Below are 24,374 nucleotides of genomic sequence, written 5' to 3' on the forward strand. Positions count from 1 at the left end.
TTTGCAAAGAAGATACAAAGCAAAATATAATAGTGTGTGTGTAAACACAATGGGTAATCAATTTTACCTTGTTATATAACACAAATATTCTAGTTATCAAGTGTCCATACTGAGTTATAGATCACCGCTAGCGAACACCATAGTTTTTATTTTTACAAAGTTCTAAAAATGATCCTTTATGAAAATAGAAAAATAAAGCATATTAAACCATAACTTATAGAGGATAATATCATATAGTTCATTTACAAGGGCATCTATAAATCTGAACTGTATCAGGGCAGGATCTATATAATACAATGGAAACCTGTTAAAGGGATAGTCCAGTACAATTTAAATGAACATAGATGAATATAAACATATTTGCAATATACATGTATTGGAAAAAATGCTTCTAGTAAATGTTACCACTGTTTTAGTGTTAAAGGGACATAAAACAAGTAGGGATAGAGACAAAATATAATAATATGCACTTTAATTACTTTACCTGCAAATTTATACTGCAGTGCCTCGTCATTACAGCTCAACTCCCCCCACACATTTCTTTCTATGGCTGTATCTATATCTACCTTTGCTTTGGTAGAATGCAGAAGTGCACAGTAATTATCTGCTGGAGCATGCCTAGAAGCAAATAAGCAGCTGTGAACTCAGTTGAAATAGAATGGGGCCTATCTATCAAGCGCCGAAAGACTCGCCAGAAACAGGCGGACAGGAATCGCAACAATTCAACCCGATCGAGTACGATTGGGTTGATTGACACCCCCTGCTGGCGGCCCATTGGCCACGAGTCTGCAGGGCGCGGCATTGCACCAGCAGCTCTTGTGAGCTGCTGGTGCAATTTTAAATGCGGAGAGCGTATTGCTCTCCGCATTCAGCGATGTCTTGCGGACCTGATCCGCACTGTCGGATCAGGTCCGCAAGACATTTCTTAAATAGGCCTCAATGCCTTTGCCTTTGTCTAAACACTGATAAGGGAGTGGATCAGACTACTCCAGACAGCATGGCTATGTAAGTAATTTTGCTTATTTTTGAAAATTATTTTAAAATACTTGCCAGCAATTTTTTAATTATTTTTTTATGCAAACTATTTTTACTTAATTAGCCCTTTTAAAATATGCACAGATCGGCAAATTTTTCTTTGCACATGCACATGAAGCATAACAAGATATACTCAGTGCACCAGCATCTTAAATACTGCAGCTGCAAAGAGCACCAGTGGGGCTTATATCATGTCAGCAATTAACAAACTGAGCCAGTACCATATGGTACAAGCACATTAGGCTATCTGAACAAGTGCTGTGTTTAAAATGCTGGTGCTATAGCTCTTATTAGAAGCATTGTTGCTAGTACCTGTATATTACAAAAATTATTCTATTCAAAACTGAAATGCACCCATGTAGATTCCAGTTTTGTCTGGAATGACCCTTTAAACGTACTCATATGGATCCCTATTTTCTTTCTTGGCTACATGGTTAATTTTGGTTACATGTATCATTTTAATTTTGCTCTAAAACAAATGATCTTTTATTACATACATCGCACAACCAGACGGGTGTCAGACTTTGCAGGTGGTGGGATTCCATTATCAACAGTGCACTCATATAACCCAGCGTCTGATCTCTTGGCTTCCTTAATAATGAGACGCCCAGTGAGACCACTGGCCTGACGCTCCAAACCTGACAGATCTCTCTCCTCATCCCCCTGTAGGCAGACAGATGGGATCAAATGGTACAAATACTACACAAAGTGACATAATAATGTAGTGACATAATAACGTAGTGACATAGTAATGTAGTAACATAATAAAGTAGTGACATAGTAATGTAGTAACGAAGTAACAAAGTAACATAGTAACAAAGTACCATAGTAATATATTAACAAAGTAACATAGTAAAGTAGTAACATAGTAATGTGGTAACATAGTAACGCGGTAATAAAGTAATATAGTGACATAGTAACATAATAGCAGAGTAATGTATTGACAAAGTACCGTAGTAACATAGTGATAAAGTAGCATATTAACAAATTACCATAGTAATATATAAACAAAGTAAAATAGTAACATAGTAACATAGTAATGTGGTAACATAGTAACGCGGTAACATAGTAACGCGGTAACAAAGAAACATAGTGACAAAGTAACATACTGACATAGTAAATTAGTGACAGTAGATGATGTAAAAAGAAGACACAAGGTCTATTAAGTTCAGCATTTACAGCATGGAATTAAAACAATGTAAGTTACAGAAAAACAAGCTAAATAAATAATGACTGAATATTTCAGTGTTGTTTTATTTTCCCTAATTAAACATTTACAGGTTAAATATTGAGTTAAATGGGGCATAAAGCACAATTATTATTTTTTCTTTTATGATTCAGATAGAAAGTACAGTTTGTTTGTTTTTTTAAAGAAACTTTCCAATTTACATAAAAATTAATAAGCAAGCTCTATACATATAATATGTACCTAAGTTTAGTTTTAAAGAGTTACTATAGTGGTGCAGACCAGGGCCGCCATCAGGGGGTGAATAGGGTGACTCCTGTCAGAGGCCCAGTGGGCCAGGGGGCCCCATGAGGCAAGCAGAACTATTATTTAAAAAATATATATATATATATATATTTTTTTTACATTTCAGCAGTCACCAGAGGGCGCTACATCAGAGTGCTATTGAGCATGGAAAATGTAATTACAAGGAGAAAGGCATTAGCATTTGAGAGGATTTCTGAGTGTGCACTAAACCTCTATGCACAGTGTGAGACAGACTTGGCACTTCAGTTTGTACAGTGTGTGCCTGAGTCAGGCGGCAGATCACTTTCATTTGTAGAGTAGGTAGGACTTACTTAATAAATGTTTTTATTTATTTGTGCAATTTCAGATTGTAACTTCAGTGTGGTGAGGCCAGGGGTCCATAAAAACACATTTTTTTAGCAATATGCAGCAGTGTATTTATGATTATTTGACAATGCTGTAGAAATTATATATTTAAAACATTGCAGAAATGTTGCCTCCTCAATACACAAATGGTAGGTTCCCTTTTGGCAGATATATTTTTTTGTTTATATATACATATTTTAATTACATTCCAGTTTATGGCCCTTTATGCAAGGACTTTCCAGATGCCAGTAGGTATTTTATTTAAGATTTTTACATCTGCATAAAATGTTATACTCTCAGGCTAAAATTGCTCAGTTTTTTAAATGAGACAGGTTAACTTAACACTGTTCAGTTTACACTACAGCTGACTTAATTTTGAAATACATACAAAGCCTAAATCCTGCATTTAACCAGATTTAATGGTATGAGACCTAGTGCCACAGCTCATGGTTCCACCAAGACCATATATAGCATTTTAAAAATCCATAAGTATAGCTGACAGATGGGAACATTTGTACACCAGATTGGAAGCTTTGCTTTTGGTTGGGGAAAATGGGGGGGAGGCAAACATATGTCAACCTTTCAGAAGTACTTTTCTTCATCTACCCATTCTGACAGATCAATAATGTACAATTTTGAATTCACAGAAGTATTTTTGTTTGCACCTTTACAAATATGATTCTTTAAAAAGTGATCTCTTAATTTCTGCTATTTTTTTTATGCATGTCACACAATGTTGATTTAGGGGATGGCAATGTGCAGAAATGTTACCTCCTGTGAGTGTCTTTGTGAGTGTCTGTGTTTATGTCTTTGTGCTTTTATTGGTGTCTCTATGAGTGTGTATGTATTTTTTTTCTGTGGATCTCTCTGTGAGGTTTTGTGTGTCTGTCTTTGTGCATTTTCTGTGGATGTCTCTGTGAGGGTGTGTGTGTATGTATGTATTTATTTGTTTTCTGTAAGTGTCTCTCTCTGTGTGTGTATGTCTTTGTGTGTTTTCTGTGGGTGTCTGTGAGTGTGTTTGGCTTTGTGTGTTTTCTGAGGCTGTCTCTGTGGGTGTTTCTTTGGATGTATGTGCAAGTTTGTGTTTGAGTTTGTGTGTGTGAGTGTGTGTCCATTGTTCATTGTCAATAATTTAAAGGGTAAGTGGTGGATTGGTGACTTCCAGAAAGGTCTCATTAGTCTCAAAGTCTATAGAAAGATGTGAATAATCAGTAGTAAGGTCAAAATGTCCTAAAAAGGAACTGAGATTGTGTGTTTCTTTGCGTGTCTCCTAGAGTGTCTATATGTGAATCCTTGTGTGTTTCTCTGTGTTTCTGTGTTTGTGTGATACTACCTTTACAACATTTAAAAGTTTGACTAAATTTAAGAATAAAGTGCATATACGTTTTAGTCATTTGGTCAAAAATTGTCAAAGTGGGAGGGGCCCTGATCAATAGTAAATTTCAGGTGGCGGCCCTGGTGCAGACCCAAAATACTATATTGCTTTAAATTCAGAAAGATAGACACCAAAGATATGAAAGTCTTGGTGCAAAAGAAAGGGAATTCAGCACTCTTTTATATATATATTATATAATTTATTATATGTATGTAGTACAATTAGGGAATATCCTGTTATCATAGCAAACACACACATCCTTAAGTGCAAAGTAAAAAATAAAAATAAAAGCTTAAACAATAATATACAGCACAAGTAGAATATACACGTCTGATGTATAGAAGAATCATATAGCATACAACACCCTGCTGAACCAAACACTATACATAATAGGACCTTGTCTGACCAGGTATACTTGGGGATCTATGCATGCAATATAGTCCCAAAGATGGCATCAATATTGCTGCTATACAAAGCAGATGATACTATATTCTGTGTCCATATTTGATTATTCCATTATTAGTATCCCTTGTTAGTAAGCTGTAGGAAAAAGTGCACATCCATGCAAGTAACAGCAAAGCGTCAAGCAGGTAATTAAACATCCAGCAATTAGCCAAGCAAGTGAAAGTATTAGCATCGAAGCGTAGAAGCAAGCATACATATTAAGCAATGTCCCACTGTGGTAAACTTATAACAGTCCATGCAACATAAGGACAAGAGGCAAATTGGTATATTCCGGATCACCTGCCAAACATTCAGACAAGCTCCACATCTAGCGGTTCTGTATTTAAACTTGAACAAAACCTCTCCTTATAATTGCTTGTCATCATGCTCTAAAGGAGAGGGATCCAGTGCTTGCAACGGTAGTGGTCAGCGACCATAGACAACTTGCCATGGAAAACAGCTTTTCGTGGTAAAAAGAAACCTTCACTTACAAGCCATCAGCTTAAACTTCTTCCGACATCAGATTGTGAAGCCACGCCTATGCGGGTTTCACCCCCATTGGCTATGCAACGGAGCTTCGTCAGGGCCATTTATTTCCAATTTATTTCTATCAACAAATTTACTTAGTTTGTTTGGTGTCCTTTGCTTTAGAACATACTTTGGTATGCTCAGGAGTGTGCACATGTTTGGAGCACTATATGGTAACAGTGTTATCCAATTTTTAGCACTAGATGGCAGCAATGTTTGCACAATGTATAACTTCTTTTAATATATATATATATATATATATATATATATATATATATATATATATATATATATATATATATATATATATATATATATATATATTGATGCTAAACTGCTACAGACACATACAAACTCCAGAGCATACCTAGATATGGCCTTCAGTAAAGCACACCAAGAGAACTTTGTACATTTAACAACAGAAGTAAATTGAAAGTTGTTTTTGTTTATTTGTTTGTTTTTAGTTGTACATTGTTTTATGCCCCTTTACCGATGTTGCATTACGTACAAGAAGAATAAGGCTGAAGGATGAAGAAGAATTAACAAGATTTAGGACAAGTACAGGTCATTTATTTATTTATTTTTGTAAGGAATTCATTTTTTTTAACTTGGGGTTATGTTTGTGATTGGGGAGGAGATCTTATATTATCATGGGGATTAGATCAGCAGCAGTCAGGGTTAAATGCTGTAGAGAAAGGTCAGACAAGTAGCAGTAGAGGTTGATAGATGTTTGGGGGCAGAGACAGTAAAGGTAAATTGTGTTATCTGAGATTAGAATTAGAAAAACTATCAAAGGCAGTCCAGTATATTCAATGTACAATGAAGGTTCTACAGAGGTGCACAGATGCGCTAAAGCCCCTTCTGTATTTCAACCTCTATTTTGATTGCTGGGCTTAGGAACCTATTAGCCACACCCCAGCAGCATAGTCACACCCCCAACAGCCTAGCCACACCTCCAAAAGCCTAGTCACACCCCCAAAAGCCTAGTCACACCCACTAATAGCCTAGTCACACACCCAGCAGTCTAGTCACACCTCTGACAGCCTAGTCACACCCCCAACAGCCTAGTCACACCCCTAACAGCCTAGTCACACCCCCAAAAGCCTAGTCACACCCACTAACAGCCTAGTCACACACTCAGCAGCCTAGTCACACCCCCAACAGCCTAGTCACACCCCTAAAAACCTAGTCACACCCCCAACAGCCTAGTCACACCCCTAACAGCCTAGTTACACCCCAACAGCCTAGTCACATCCCCAACAGCCTAGTCACACCCCTAACAGCCTAGATACACCCCTAACAGCCTAGATACACCCCAACAGCCTAGTCATACCCCAAGCAGCCTAGTCACACCCCCAACAGACTAGTCACAGCCCAGCAGCCTAGTCACATCCTTAACAGTATAGTGACACCCCCAACAGCCTAGTCAAACCCCTAACAGCCTAGTGACACCCCCCAACAGCCTAGTCACACCCCCAACAGCCTAGTCACACACCCCAACAGCCTAGTCACACCCCCAGCAGCCTAGTCACACCCCCGATCACCCAGCTCTGCCCACAAAACACACATGCTCTTATGAGAAATTTGCCATCACCAGATTTTTTTGTCATCGCCATTATAAAGATCTGCAGAAGAACTAAACCAAGATTAAACCAATCACTAAATGGTTTCCTTACCAAAGTCACTATATCCAGTTCATTTTTTAGTATGAGTACATGTGGATGCTAAAGCACAAGATAACTGAAGGCTGTGGTTGGCTGAGCTATGCAATGTGTGTAAATGTTTTCTAAATGTGCTAATCGTTTTGAATAACATATCTACTCATTTGAAAGGTTAAACACATAGTTAAAGTCTGCACCGGATTGGCAACTTTGTATTAATCCTGAACACTGCTGGGGATTGGCTGCTATGCACATATGCTGCCATTGATTTGCTCAGAGGTCGTAATCTTAAAGCTGATTTTAACTATGTGGTTTACCCTTTTAACATGATGTGGCTTATTAGAGCATTATATTTTTTCTTCCATATATCACTTTAATTTACATCAACTGCTGAGAAACTTTTTTGGGATAATCTGCACTTTCTAGTTTAGATGAATTAATGAGCATCTGGGTTTAAGTAGATTATTTGGTTATCGTCTGGTAGCGGGAGCGAGCTACATTGAGTGTAACGGCGCGATCGGGCTGGGCTGTGACTAGACAGCTGCCCAGATGCACTTAGGAAAAAAACAAGATCCGCTCAGTAGAGCAAGGAGCGGCGGTCTGAGAAATTCTACTTTATAATAAAATATTTGCGCAATATTATGTTGTATAAAGCTAGCGCTAAGATAATGTTACGTGCAGAATTATATAACAATATTTTGCAGGTTTACTGCCCCTGTAATTGGATGATCGTTTATAATGGTATGCTCTATCGGTATCATTGGAAAACATTGGGTGTTATGTCCCTTTAAATTATAAAATGCAAAACAAGAAGTATTAGATTTTTTTGAAGGTCCTTTGTACATTGCAATTGTCATATCAATGTTAGCGTCTCTTTAAATGGATTTATGGTTATCCAGTGTTTGAGAACTTTTTCCAAAGCAGACAGATAAGATAGGGGGGCCAATTTATCAAGGGCCAAATGGCCCCTGATACCCCTGTTTCCTCATGAGCCCTCAGGCTCGCCGGAAACAGCAGTTATGAAGCAGTGGTCTTAAGACCGCTGCTCCTTAACTGGTCCGCTGCCTCTGAGGCTGCGGTCTGCAATCCGTCCAATCCTATACGATCAGGCTGATTGACAACCCCCTGCTAGAATGGCCGCGAATCTGCAGGGGGTGGCATTGCACAAGCGGTTCACCATAACTGCTTGTGCAATGTTAAATGCTGACAGCATATCCTGACGGCATTTAGCAATGTCTGTCGGACACGATACGCTGCCACGTATCATGTCGGACAGACATTGATAAATCGGCCCCAAGGTCTCAACGTTAACATAAGATATTAGGAATCAATAAATAAACATTTCATACCAGCCATCGCCACTGGAACATAGAGTCCATTGCTGGATTTGCATCAGCTACACACACAATCTCAGACGTTCCCCCGAGATCCACCTCTGGGTGCCCCATACTTCGAATAGTAGGTGAATCTGTAAATGACAGGAAAATACAGTCAAACCTGCAAACATGCATATAACATTGTTAACTTATGTTCTCAATATTATTATTGTCATATTATTTATAGAAACCAATTAAACTTCTTGCAATTAGCAATAGTGAATTTAAAAAACAAAAAAATAAAAGTGTCAAAATTTCTAATTTGTCGACACATTTGTTCCAAAACAAATTTACAATAACAGGCAGCCATCACTATATTATTTGTTCACTTATTCAAATTTCAAAATTCATAGAACTGCTGTTCAAATTGAATCAAAGTTTTAAGATATTCAAATTCAGAAAATTGTTATTTAGCATAAGATATTTTAAACAATGATTGGACTGTCCAATAACATATTATACTAGTGACACGCCCCCTAGGAATAACTTTTCTTTTGTTTTTAAACTGAGGAACATCTATTTATCAAATACAAAAATATGTAATGAATTTTAAAATGCAAAAGTATCTGGCTCAATAAATTGAGGGATTAAAATCTATAACCAATTTACTACAATCACCTTTGCAATCTGTGGTATGCATATGTTTAGCAAGGTGTTTGCCCCAGCTTGTCTCTGCATTATTATTATTGCTATTATTATTATTATTATTAACATTTGTATTATTATTATTATTATTATGATTATTATTATCATTATGATTATTATTATCATTATTATTATTATTATTATTACTATTATTATTATCATTATTATTATTATTACTATTATTATCATTATTATCATTATGATTATTATTATTATTATTAACATTTGTATTATTATTATTATTATTAACATTTGTATTATTATTATTATTATGATTATTATTATCATTATTATCATTATTATTATCATTATCATTATTATTATCATTATTATTATTATTACTATTATTATTATTATCATTATTAGCATTATTATTATTATTATTATTATTATTAATATTATTATTAACATTTGTATTATTATTATTATTATGATTATTATTATCATTATTATCATTATTATTATTATTATTATTATTATTATTATTATTATGATTATTATTATCATTATTATCATTATCATTATTATTATCATTATTATTATTATTATTATTATTACTATTATTATTATTATCATTATTAGCATTATTATTATTATTATTATTATTAATATTATTATTAACATTTGTATTATTATTATTATTATGATTATTATTATCATTATTATCATTATTATTATTATTATCATTATTATTATTATTATTATTACTATTATTATTATTATCATTATTATCATTATCATTATTATTATCATTATTATTACTATTATTATTATTATCATTATTAGCATTATTATCATTATTATTATTATTAATATTATTATTAACATTTGTATTATTATTATTATTATGATTATTATTATCATTATTATCATTATTATTATTATTATTATTATTATTATTACTATTATTATTATTAGCATTATTATTATTATTATTAGCATTATTAGTATTAGTATTATTTTTCATTATTATGATTATTATTATCATTATTATCATTAGTATTATTAGCATTAATAGTATTATTATTATTATTATTAATATTATTAGCATTATTAGCATTATTATTATTAGCATTATTAGTATTAGTATTATTTTTCATTATTATGATTATTATTATTATTATTATTATCATTAGTATTATTAGCATTAATAGTATTATTATTATTATCATTATTATTATTATTATTAATATTATTAGCATTATTAGCATTATTATTATTATTATTAGCATTATTATTATTAGTATTATTATTGTTATTAGTATCATTATTATTATTATTATTATTAGCATTATTATTATTATTATTATTAGTATCATTATTATTATTAGCATTATTATTATTAGTATCATTATTATTATCAGTTATTTGTAGAGCGCTAACAGATTCTGCAGCGTTATTAGAAATCACTCTCCCTTACACTGTACATCCAGCCGTATAATGGTGCTGTTCCTTCCTTGTTTGTTGTCACAAGTCACATTATAGTCTCCAGAGTCGGCTCGGCTCACATTCCAAATCTCCAGTGACCCTCCGTCTCGCAGGTGGTGTCTGTGAGCTCCTTCTGCAAAGGCATCATATATACAGATCAGGCGGTATGCCTATATATACCTCTTTTTCAAAAGTATTTTATTGTTATGCTATTATATTGCATTAAAGGGACATTCTAAAGTAAATCACTGCTGATTGTCTGCTGCTTGTTACTTGATTGTACATGATTTGCACAATCAGTAGCAGTAGCGTTAGTATTACAAGTCATTCCTTAGAAAAATGTCACCAAAGACTTTTATTTTGTCCTCATTCCTAAATTAGAGCATCCCATAAGTATAAGTTGTTAATTCAGTGTGGCATCTGGTGGTTAAGGGGATAAATTAAATGGGGTTATGGCGTTTAGGGGGTAAGTAGCATTTAGGGTCTTAGCAGTTAGGAGGTCTATTGCAGTGGGGTTTATGGTGGTTAGAGGACTAATTTGTGATTAGGGTCTTAGTGATCAGGCATTTAGTTGATGCGTGGGGTAAAGTGGTTTAGAGGTTCAATGTGATGGGATATATGGCAGTTTAGGGGTTAATAGTTATTGGGGTATTTTGTATTATTTTTGTGCCACACTAGACATTGAGCTATTTATTTATTATTTATTTATTCACCAACAAATTATATGCACTTCCCCTTATTATCCTTTTTTAGTTTATGTACAGTATATTCCCCACTTCCATCCTCCCTCCCTCTTCTACCTCGGTTAAGCCTTTCTCCTCGGAGGGTCCAGTTGTACGAGACCTCTGAGGGATTGGCCCGAATTCTTACTGGAATGAGGGCTGCTCCATTTTCAACAGCTTGCACCACTTTTGGTTGGTCATCAAGGAACTCGGGAGGAACTAAAAAAGAGATAATTAAGTGAGGACTCATGTTGAGTTAAAGGGACCGTCTACTCCAAACATTACATTGTTTAAAAAGATAGATATTACCAATTCCCCAGTATTGCACAACCAACACAGTTATATTAATATACTTTTTACCTCTGTGATTACCTTGTATCTAAGCCTTTGTAGATTGCATCCTTATTTCAGTTCTTTTGACAGACTTGCATTTTAGCCAATACGTGGTGACTCATAAATAACTCCACAGAAGTTAGTACATTGTTATCTATATGGTTCACATGAACTAGCACTGTCTAACTATTAAAAACTGTCACTGTGATAAGAGGCATCCTTCAATGGATTAGAAATTAGCATATGAGCCTTCCTAGGTTTACCTTTCAACAAAGAATACCAAGAAAACAAAGCAAATTTGAAAATAAATGTAAATTGGAAAGATGTTTGAAACTGCTGGTGTATCAGAGTCATTTCAATTTAATTTTGACTAGACTGTCCCTTTAAGTAAAACGCAAATAGCACATGAGGTGCTTCATGATGAAAACGGCACCAAAATACTGTGCTGGAGAGAGATTATGGAAGTGACATTATCCCCTAATGTAAACTCTACACACGAACCGGCAACGCATTGTGATGTTATAGCCAGTGCTGTGATATTGTAGTAGATATATTGTGCAGTAAAGCTATAGCCAGTGCTGTGATATTAGATATATTGTGCAGTGATGCCATAGCCAGTGCTGTGATATTAGATATATTGTGCAGTGATGCTATAGCCAGTGCTGTGATATTGTAGTAGATATATTGTGCAGTGATGCTATAGCCAATGCTGTGATATTGTAGTAGATATATTGTGCAGTGATGCTATAGCCAATGCTGTGATATTGTGGTAGATATATTGTGCAGTGATGCTATAGCCAGTGCTGTGATATTGTAGTAGATATATTCAGGGCCGGATTTACATCTCAGGTGCCTGTAGGCACAAAAACCTGAAGCGCCCCCCCCACCCCCCCACCCCCCCTAGAAAAAAGTGGAAAAAATGAGGACTTTTTTTTATTATTATTTAGGACAACTAAAAATAAATATTAGATGTAAAATTACATTTTCCCTTTTATGGAGATACACAAATACACACACCAATTGCAATATTTGTTGTAATGGAAGCTACACCAAAAATCAATATTCACTTGACTCAAATGGCCATACAATTTCTATTATGTATAACAAAAACAAATCATGTTAAACTTTTAATGCAAAATATTCTAAAGAAAACCCTATTTAAAGGGACATCAAATGTGACAGTTTGCTGGGCATTTTATTATTGCACTAGTGCTTGCAGAGAAGTGTGTTAGCCTCTTGCAAAAGAGTTAAACACATAGTCAATGTCAGTTCTGAGACAGCAATACACATCTGTGCAGACCCAGATGGGCTCATAGGACATGTTTATTGACAAGCCATTAGTGTATTGCTTTTCTGGAGATGACTTTGACTATGTGCTTAACATTTTGTTGGAGTCAAACACAGTTTTGTGTAAACAATAGCAATATTAAAACTAGCAGCATGCAAGCTCATCACCATCAACAACCTGTGCAGCCAGTGGAAGAAAATATAAAATGTAGGGAAAAAAATCTTGTAAACTCTGATATTTTTGGTACAAACACACACAGATGTTACATTTATTTTGTTCTGAAATATAAATATCATATGATGTTGCTCTCAAAGGAAAACATGGAATGTTGTAGATTATATGTAATCCAGGGGTCAACAAATGTGTTTAAAATTAGAATTTAGAAATTCAATGGGAGGGGTTTAGTTTTAATCTTTGCCCCTCTCTCCTTCATGGCTCCCTCAACTGCTGTAACATATTCCCAATGAAACACTCGACTTTGTAGGCACCTGGCAGCACAATTCTTACTAAAATAAATGCCCTCATAAAAAAAAAAAAAAAAAATTTTTTTTTTTTTTTTTTTTTTTATTATTGACAGGCAGGCGCCCCTCACTGCAAGGCGCCTGTAGGCACATGCCTACTGTGCCTAATGGGAAATCCGGCCCTGGATATATTGTGCGGTGATGTTATAGCCAGTGCTGTGATATTGTAGTAGATATATTGTGCAGTGATGCTATAGCCAATGCTGTGATATTGTGGTAGATATATTGTGCAGTGATGCTATAGCCAGTGCTGTGATATTGTAGTAGATATATTGTGCAGTGATGCTATAGCCAGTGCTGTGATATTGTAGTAGATATATTGTGCGGTGATGTTATAGCCAGTGCTGTGATATTGTAGTAGATATATTGTGCAGTGATGCTCTAGCCAGTGCTGTGATATTGTAGTAGATATATTGTGCAGTGATGCTATAGCCAGTGCTGTGATATTGTATCACAATATATGATATATATGATATATATATATGATATATGCTATAGCCAGTGCTGTGATATTGTAGTAGATATATTGTGCAGTGATGCTATAGCCAGTGCTGTGATATTGTAGTAGATATATTGTGTGGTGATGCTATAGCCAGTGCTGTGATATTGTAGTAGATATATTGTGCAGTGATGCTATAGCCAGTGCTATGATATTGTAGTAGATATATTGTGCAGTGATGTTATAGCCAGTGCTGTGATATTGTAGTGATGCTATAGCCAGTGCTGTGATATTGTAGTGATGCTATAGCCACTGCTGTGATATTGTAGTGATGCTATAGCCAGTGCTGTGATATTGTAGTAGATATATTGTACGGTGATGTTATAGCCAGTGCTGTAATATTGTACTAGATATATTGTGCAGTGATGCTATAACCAGTGCTGTGATATTGTAGTAGATATATTGTGCAGTGATGCTATAGCCAATGCTGTGATATTGTAGTAGATATATTGTGCGGTGATGTTATAGCCAGTGCTGTAATATTGTACTAGCTATATTGTGCAGTGATGCTATAGCCAGTGCTGTGATATTGTAGTAGATATATTGTGCAGTGATGCTATAGCCAGTGCTGTGATATTGTAGTAGATATATTGTGCAGTGATGTTATAGCCAGTGCTGTGATATTGTAGTGATGCTATAGCCAGTGCTGTGATATTGTAGTGATGCTATAGCCACTGCTGTGATATTGTAGTGATGCTATAGCCAGTGCTGTGATATTGTAGTAGATGTATTGTGCAGTAAAGCTATAGCCAGTGCTGTGATATTGTAGTAGATATATTCTGCAGTGATGTTATAGCCAGTGCTGTAATATTGTAGTAGATATATTGTGCGGTGATGTTATAGCCAGTGCTGTGATATTGTAGTAGATATATTGTGCAGTGATGCTATAGCCAGTGCTGTGATATTGTAGTAGATATATTGTGCAGTGATGCTATAGCCAGTGATGTGATATTGTAGTAGATATATTGTGCGGTGATGCTATAGCCAGTGCTGTGATATTGTAGTAGATATATTGTGCGGTGATGTTATAGCCAGTGCTGTGATATTGTAGTAGATATTGTGTGCGGTGATGTTATAGCCAGTGCTGTAATATTGTAGTAGATATATTGTGCAGTGATGTTATAGCCAGTGCTGTGATATTGTAGTAGATATTATTAAAGGGACATTCTGCATTATTACTTATAAATATAGCTCATTTAAGGGAAACTCTGCATTATTGCTTATAAATCCAACTCATTAAAGGGACATTCTGCATTATTACTTAAAAATATAGCTCATTAAAGGGACACTGCATTATTACTTATAAATACCATTAATTAAAGGGACACTCTGCATTATTACTTATAAATCCAACTCATTAAAGGGACACTCTGCATTATTACTTATAAATCCAACTCATTAAAGGGACATTCTGCATTATTACTTATAAATATAGTTTATTAAAGGGACACTGCATTATTACTTATAAATGCAACTCATTAAAGGGACACTCTGCATTATTACTTATAAATATAGTTTATTAAAGGGACACTCTGCATTATTACTTATAAATATAGTTTATTAAAGGGACACTCTGCATTATTACTTATAAATACAACTCATTAAAGAGACACTCTGCATTATTACTTATAAATACAAATCATTAAAGGGACACTCTGCATCATTACTTATAAAAACAACTCATTAAAGGGACACTCTGCATTATTACTTATAATACAACTCATTAAAGGGACACTTTGCATTATTACTTATAAATAGCGTTTATTAAAGGGACACTCTGCATTATTACTTATAAATAGCGTTTATTAAAGGGAGACTGCATTATTACTTATAAATACAACTCATTAAAGAGACACTCTGCATTATTACTTATAACTACAGCTCATTAAAGGGACACTCTGCCTTATTACTTATAAAAACAATTGTTTAAAGGGACACTCTGTGTTATTACTTATAAATACAACTCATTAAAGGGACACTGCATTATTACTTATACATACAGCTCATTAAAGGGACACTCTGCATTATTACTTATAAATAGCGTTTATTAAAGGGACACTGCATTATTACTTATAAATAGCATATATTAAAGGGACACTGCATTATTACTTATAAATACAACTCATTAAAGGGACACTGCATTATTACTTATAAATACAACTCATTAAAGGAACACTGCATTATTACTATTATTTAAAGCAAAGCAAATTTGAAAATAAAAGTAAATTGGAAAGATGTTTGAAACTGCTGCTGAGTCTTTCAATTTAATTTTGACTAGACTGTCCCTTTAAGTAAAACGCAAATAGCACATGAGGTGCTTCATGATGAAAACGGCACCAAAATATTGTGCTGGAGGGAGATTATGGACGTGACATTATCCCCTAACGTAAACTCTACACACGAACCGGCAACGCATTGTGATGTTATAGCCAGTGCTGTGATATTGTAGTAGATAAATTGTGCAGTGATGCTATAGCCAGTGCTGTGATATTGTAGTAGATATATTTTGCGGTGATGCTATAGCCAGTGCTGTGATATTGTAGTAGATATATTGTGCAGTAAAGCTATAGCCAGTGCTGTGATATTGTAGTAGATATATTGTGCGGTGATGCTATAGCCAGTGCTGTGATATTGTAGTGATGCTATAGCCAGTGCTGTGATATTGTAGTGATGCTATAGCCACTGCTGTGATATTGTAGTGATGCTATAGCCAGTGCTGTGATATTGTAGTAGATATATTGTACGGTGATGTTATAGCCAGTGCTGTAATATTGTACTAGATATATTGTGCAGTGATGCTATAGCCAGTGCTGTGATATTGTAGTAGATATATTGTGCAGTGATGCTATAGCCAATGCTGTGATATTGTAGTAGATATATTGTGCGGTGATGTTATAGCCAGTGCTGTAATATTGTACTAGATATATTGTGCAGTGATGCTATAGCCAGTGCTGTGATATTGTAGTAGATATATTGTGCAGTGATGCTATAGCCAGTGCTGTGATATTGTAGTAGATATATTGTGCAGTGATGCTATAGACAGTGCTGTGATATTGTAGTAGATATATTGTGCAGTGATGCTATAGCCAGTGCTGTGATATTGTAGTAGATGTATTGTGCAGTAAAGCTATAGCCAGTGCTGTGATATTGTAGTAGATATATTGTGCAGTGATGTTATAGCCAGTGCTGTGATATTGTAGTAGATATATTGTGTGGTGATGTTATAGCCAGTGCTGTGATATTGTAGTAGATATATTCTGCAGTGATGTTATAGCCAGTGCTGTGATATTGTAGTAGATATATTGTGCGGTGATGCTATAGCCAGTGCTGTGATATTGTAGTGATGCTATAGCCAGTGCTGTGATATTGTAGTAGATATATTGTGTGGTGATGTTATAGCCAGTGCTGTGATATTGTAGTAGATATATTCTGCAGTGATGTTATAGCCAGTGCTGTGATATTGTAGTAGATATATTGTGCAGTGATGCTATAGCCAGTGCTGTGATATTGTAGTAGATATATTGTGCAGTGATGCTATAGCCAGTGCTGTGATATTGTAGTAGATATATTGTGCAGTGATGCTATAGCCAGTGCTGTGATATTGTAGTAGATATATTGTGCAGTGATGCTATAGCCAGTGCTGTGATATTGTAGTAGATATATTGTGCGGTGATGCTATAGCCAGTGCGGTGATATTGTAGTAGATATTATTAAAGGGACATTCTGCATTATTACTTATAAATATAGCTCATTTAAGGGAAACTCTGCATTATTACTTATAAATCCAACTCATTAAAGGGACATTCTGCATTATTACTTATAAATATAGTTTATTAAAGGGACACTGCATTATTACTTATAAATCCAACTCATTAAAGGGACACTCTGCATTATTACTTATAAATATAGTTTATTAAAGGGACACTCTGCATTATTACTTATAAATATAGTTTATTAAAGGGACACTCTGCATTATTACTTATAAATACAACTCATTAAAGAGACACTCTGCATTATTACTTATAAATACAACTCATTAAAGGGACACTCTGCATTATTACTTATAAATACAAATCATTAAAGGGACACTCTGCATCATTACTTATAAAAACAACTCATTAAAGGGACACTCTGCATTATTACTTATAATACAACTCATTAAAGGGACACTTTGCATTATTACTTATAAATAGCGTTTATTAAAGGGACACTGCATTATTACTTATAAATATAGTTTATTAAAGGGACACTGCATTATTACTTATAAATACAACTCATTAAAGGGACACTCTGCATTACTTATAACTAAAGCTCATTAAAGGGCACTCTGCCTTATTACTTATAAAAACAATTGTTTAAAGGGACACTCTGTGTTATTACTTATAAATACAACTCATTAAAGGGACACTCTGCATTATTACTTATACATACAGCTCATTAAAGGGACACTCTGCATTATTACTTATAAATAGCGTTTATTAAAGGGACACTGCATTATTACTTATAAATAGCATATATTAAAGGGACACTGCATTATTACTTATAAATACAGCTCATTAAAGGGACACTGCATTATTACTTATAAATACAACTCATTAAAGGAACACTGCATTATTACTTATAAATACAGCTCTTTAAGGTACACTCTGCTTTATTACTTATAAATACAACTCATTAAAGGGACACTCTGCATTATTACTTATAACTGCAGCTCATTAAAGGGATAATGCATCATTACTTATAAATACAACTCATTAAAGGGACACTGTACATTATTACTTATAAATACAAATCATTAAAGGGACACTCTGCATTGTTACTTATAAATACAACTCATTAAAGGGACATTTTGCATTATTACTTATAAATAAAGCTCATTAAAGGGACACTCTGCATTATTACTTATAACTACAGCTCATTAAAGGGACACTCTGCATTATTACTTATAAATACCATTCATTAAAGGGACACTCTGCATTATTACTTATAAATACAACTTATTAAAAGGACACTCTGCATTATTACTTATAAATACCATTCATTAAAGGGACACTCTGCATTATTACTTATAACTGCAGCTCATTAAAGGGATAATGCATTATTACTTATAAATACAACTCATTAAAGGGACACTCTGCATTATTACTTATAAATACAAATCATTAAAGGGACACTCTGCATTATTACTTATAACTACAGCTCATTAAAGGGACACTCTGCATTATTACTTATAAATACCATTCATTAAAGGGACACTCTGCATTATTACTTATAAATACAACTCATTAAAAGGACACTCTGCATTATTACTTATAAATACAACTCATTAAAGGGACACTGTGTATTATTACTTATACATATAGCTCATTAAAGGGACACTCTGCATTATTACTTATAAATACAACTCATTAAAGGGACACTCTGCATTATTACTTATAAATATAGTTTATTAAAGGGACACTGCATTATTACTTATAAATACAGCTCATTAAAGGGACACTCTGCATTTTTACTTATAGCTACAGTTCATTAAAGGGACACTCTGCATTATTACTTATAAATACTACTCATTAAAGGGACACTCTGCATTATTACTTATAAATACAACTCATTAAAGGGACACTGTGTATTATTACTTATAAATACAGCTCATTAAAGGGACACTCTGCATTTTTACTTATAGCTACAGTTCATTAAAGGGACACTATGCATTATTACTTATAAATACAACTTATTAAAGGGACACTCTGCATTATTACTTATAGCTACAGCTCATTAAAGGGACACTCTGCATTATTACTTATAAATACAACTTATTAAAAGGACACTCTGCATTATTACTTATAAATACTACTCATTAAAGGGACACTCTGCATTATTACTTATAAGTACAACTCATTAAAGGGACATTCTGCATTATTACTTATAAATATAGCTCATTAAAGGGACATTCTGCATTATTACTTATAATACAACTCATTAAAGGGACACTTTGCATTATTACTTATAAATAGCGTTTATTAAAGGGACACTGCATTATTACTTATAAATACAACTCATTAAAGGGACACTCTGCATTATTACTTATAACTACAGTTTATTAAAGGGCACTCTGCCTTATTACTTATAAAAACAATTGTTTAAAGAGACACTCTGTGTTATTACTTATAAATACAACTCATTAAAGGGACACTCTGCATTATTACTTATACATACAGCTCATTAAAGGGACACTCTGCATTATTACTTATAAATAGCGTTTATTAAAGGGACACTGCATTATTACTTATAAATAGCATATATTAAAGGGACACTGCATTATTACTTATAAATACAGCTCATTAAAGGGACACTGCATTATTACTTATAAATACAACTCATTAAAGGGACACTGTACATTATTACTTATAAATACAAATCATTAAAGGGACACTCTGCATTGTTACTTATAAATACAACTCATTAAAGGGACATTCTGCATTATTACTTATAAATAAAGCTCATTAAAGGGACACTCTGCATTATTACTTATAACTACAGCTCATTAAAGGGACATAGTAACATAGTAACATAGTAACATAGTAGATAAGGTTGAAAAAAGACTGAAGTCCATCGAGTTCAACCTATACAAATCTAAAATACTTACAAAAAGCTCCAGTTAAGCTTAAATAACCCCATTAAAATGTGACCCATTTAATACTAGCAATCATATCCATGAATTTTGTTTATATACAGAAATTTATCCAGACTATTTTTAAATGTATCTATGGTATTGGCATTCACTCTGCATTATTACTTATAAATACCATTCATTAAAGGGACACTCTGCATTATTACTTATAAATACAACTCATTAAAAGGACACTCTGCATTATTACTTATAAATACCATTCATTAAAGGGACACTCTGCATTATTACTTATAACTGCAGCTCATTAAAGGGATAATGCATTATTACTTATAAATACAACTCATTAAAGGGACACTCTGCATTATTACTTATAACTACAGCTCATTAAAGGGACACTCTGCATTATTACTTATAAATACCATTCATTAAAGGGACACTGTGTATTATTACTTATAAATACAACTCATTAAAGGGACACTGTGTATTATTACTTATAAATACAGCTCATTAAAGGGACACTCTGCATATTTACTTATAGCTACAGTTCATTAAAGGGACACTCTGCATTATTACTTATAAATACTACTCATTAAAGGGACACTCTGCATTATTACTTATAAATACAACTCATTAAAGGGACACTGTGTATTATTACTTATAAATACAGCTCATTAAAGGGACACTCTGCATTTTTACTTATAGCTACAGTTCATTAAAGGGACACTATGCATTATTACTTATAAATACAACTTATTAAAGGGACACTCTGCATTATTACTTATAGCTACAGCTCATTAAAGGGACACTCTGCATTATTACTTATAAATACAACTTATTAAAAGGACACTCTGCATTATTACTTATAAATACTACTCATTAAAGGGACACTCTGCATTATTACTTATAAGTACAACTCATTAAAGGGACATTCTGCATTATTACTTATAAATATAGCTCATTAAAGGGACATTCTGCATTATTACTTATAAATATAGCTCATTAAAGGGAAACTCTGCATTATTACTTTTAAATCCAACTCATTAAAGGGACACTCTGGATTATTACTTATAAATATAGCTCATTAAAGGGACACTCTGCATTATTACTTATGACTACAGATTATTAAAGGTACACCCTGCATTATTCCTTATACATACAATTCATTAAAGGGACACTGCATTATTACTTATAACTACAGCTCATTAAAGGGTCACTGCATTATTACTTATAACTACATCTCAGTAAAGGGACACTCAGCTTTATTACTTATAACTACAGCTCATTAAAGGGACACTCTGCATTTTTACTTATACATACAACTCATTAAAGGGACACTAAACTCAAAATTAAAGATTTATGATTCAGATAGAGAAAGCAAGTAATAATAAAAAAAACAACTTTCTAGTTGTCTATCATTATGAAACTGAGCACCATCTTTTATGTGCACGAGCCATGCAAGATTTCACAGTTTCTATGTATTTGTGTCTATAATTGGTTAATGGCTGTCACATTATTATTATTTTTATTATTATACTTTATTTATGAAGCACCAACATATTCCGCAACGCTGTCCATGGATACAATTAATTTAAATAAAACAATGATATTAAACTTGTAGAAGACAAGACAAAATTTGACGAACACATACAGGAGGAATTGAGGGCCCTATTCCCGTGGGAAGTTACAATCTGGAAGGGTAGGAGGTTGAGAAACAGGAGGTGAGGACTGCAAGAGTGACAAAGATGTTAATACTGAGTTAGATGAGGGAAATATTAGGTAAGTAGAATTAATTTATTATTGAGTTGGGTGGTAGGCTTCTCTGAACAAAAAAGTCTTCAAGGAGCATTTAAAAGAAGAAAGATTAGGGCAAAGCCTAACAGCACGAGGGAGAGTGTTCCAGAGGGTAGGTGCTGCACGACAGAAGTCCTAGTGTCTAGCATTGGAAGAGGTGATAGTCGCGGATGCAAGGAGCAGGTCATTGTTGGATCTTAGTGGACGGGCTGGAGTATACTTGTGTATTAGAGAGGATAGGTAGAGGGGAGCGGCGTTGTTGAGAGCTTTGTATGTAAGAGTGAGGATTTTTAATTTAATTTTGCTGTGAATGGGGAGTCAATGTAGGGACTCGCAGAGAGGTGCATCAGATACAGAGTGGCGGGAAAGGTGGATTAGCCTGGCAGAGGCATTTAGGATGGATTGAAGGGAGGAGAGGCAGAAAGAGGAAGGCCATTGAGTAGGTTATTGCAGTAGTCAAGTCGGGAAATAACAAGGGAGTGGATTATTTGCTTTGTGGTGTTAGCGCTCAGAAAAGGGTGAATTTGGGAAATATTGTGTAGGTGGTTGTGGCAGAATAAGGAAATCGATTGGATGTGGGGGATGAAGGATAGATTTGAGTTAAGTGTAACTCTGAGGCAGCGGATTTGGGGCGATGGGCAGATGGTGATGCCGTCAACAGGAATAGAGAAGTCACAAGTTGGCGTAGAGCTTGAGGGGGGATAAGAAGGAGCTCAGTCTTAGACATGTTAATATTTAGGTGGTGAGAGGCCATCCAGGAAGAAATGCCAGATAAGCAGTCGCTGACATGAGAAAGGACAGAGGGGGAGAGAGCAGGGGTGGAGAGGTAGATCTGGGTGTCAACAGCATAGAAATGATATTAGAAACCATAACTGATGATAAGTTTACCCAGTGAAGAAGTATAAATGGAGTAGAGTAGAGGACCCAAAAAAGATTCTTGAGGTACTCCAAGAGACAGAGGCTTTGGAGAGGAGGAGTCACCAGCAAATCATGCAGAAAAAGACCTGTGAGAAAGATAAGAGTATCAGGAGAATTAGGGTCAAGGGTGGGTTTTTTGAGTATGGGAGTGACCTTTGCATGTTTAAAAGAAAATGGGAATGAACCGGTAGAGAGAGATAGGTTGAAGATGTGAGTAAGAGAAAGAGTGAGGGTGGAGGAAGGTAGTAAAGAACAAACTTCATTCTCAGTTGCTGGATGGAAGATGCAGAGGGTGGCAGAGCGATTAACTGGGCCTGGAGTGTGAAGATTGCGGGTTGGTGTTGGGATGTTGCTTCGGATATTACGTGTTCTGTTTAAAACATAGTCTGCCATGTCTTGAGCACTAAAGACAGACAGAGGGGGGGGGGAGCAGGTGGGTAGAGGGGAGAGTTAAAGGTGGCGAAGAGTTGTTTAGGGTTTGAGGAAAGAGTAGATATGAGAGAAGAGAAGTAGGTTTGCTTGGCTAAGTGAAGGGCAGATGTATATGAATGAAGAATAAACTTATAGTGGATGAAATCAGGTTCAGAGTGAGTTTTCCTCCAGACACGCTCAGCAGTACGGGAGCATTTTTGCAGATAGCATGTTTGCTGAGAGTGCCAGGGCTGTAACTGACTGTGTGAGGTTTTGTACAGTTGGGGAGGAGCTACAGAGGGCAAGGAAATGAAAGGAAATCTTAGAAAATTGCTAGAAAAAAAAAACTGCTGCTCATTTAAAGTATATGTTGCTGTATTGTCTTTGTATTATGCATTTGCTGCTTATGTAATTCCATTTATTGGTCATTTAAATGTCTCTAGCTACCATCATTTATATTCTTCATCCCACTGTTGGAGGAAAGGACATGGTGGAAAAAGCTCCTCCTGGGGAGGGGCCAGGGTATGGCTGGGTGGATGAGGGTGTGGCTGGGTATTTCTGGGAGGGGTTTTTATTAATCTCCATTTAAAAGAAAGATATAACTTAAGGTGCTAGTTTTAGAAATGTGCATTCAGCTTTTGTTGAGCTGTCAAATCCTTTGGTATACAAACAAATACATTATTGGATGAAACTGACAAAAAACGAAGGATAGCTGGACAAGATTGATTCCTTCATGCTTTATGCCATTTGGCACCAAAAAATGTGCAGGAGTGGGGGGAGGATTTATATTCTTTGGTTAATAAGCTCCTTTTTTGTAATGATGGATAATCCTGCCATAGTACTAATGACTGATGTAGGGACAGCCACTAAATGCTGGATGTGAGTCACACAGGAGTTGTATGTTCTTTTAACATTGATTACCTTATATATG

The 24,374-nt window shown here is 34.6% G+C and overlaps 1 protein-coding gene across 1 annotated transcript in view; it reads right to left on the minus strand.

Annotated features, from left to right (window-relative positions):
• NPHS1 (NPHS1 adhesion molecule, nephrin) overlaps positions 1 to 24,374 on the minus strand; it is a 92,042-nt gene that overhangs the window by 39,187 nt on the left and 28,481 nt on the right. Inside the window, exons 15-18 of the mRNA XM_053690904.1 lie at positions 11,130 to 11,270; positions 10,322 to 10,462; positions 8,230 to 8,348; positions 1,533 to 1,698 (exon numbers count right to left, since the gene is read on the minus strand). Coding sequence (XP_053546879.1) covers positions 1,533 to 1,698; positions 8,230 to 8,348; positions 10,322 to 10,462; positions 11,130 to 11,270 — 567 coding nt within the window. The remainder of the gene's footprint in view (positions 1 to 1,532; positions 1,699 to 8,229; positions 8,349 to 10,321; positions 10,463 to 11,129; positions 11,271 to 24,374) is intronic.

This window comes from Bombina bombina, chromosome 8, assembly GCF_027579735.1.
Source record: "Bombina bombina isolate aBomBom1 chromosome 8, aBomBom1.pri, whole genome shotgun sequence".
NCBI classification, from domain to species: domain Eukaryota; kingdom Metazoa; phylum Chordata; class Amphibia; order Anura; family Bombinatoridae; genus Bombina; species Bombina bombina.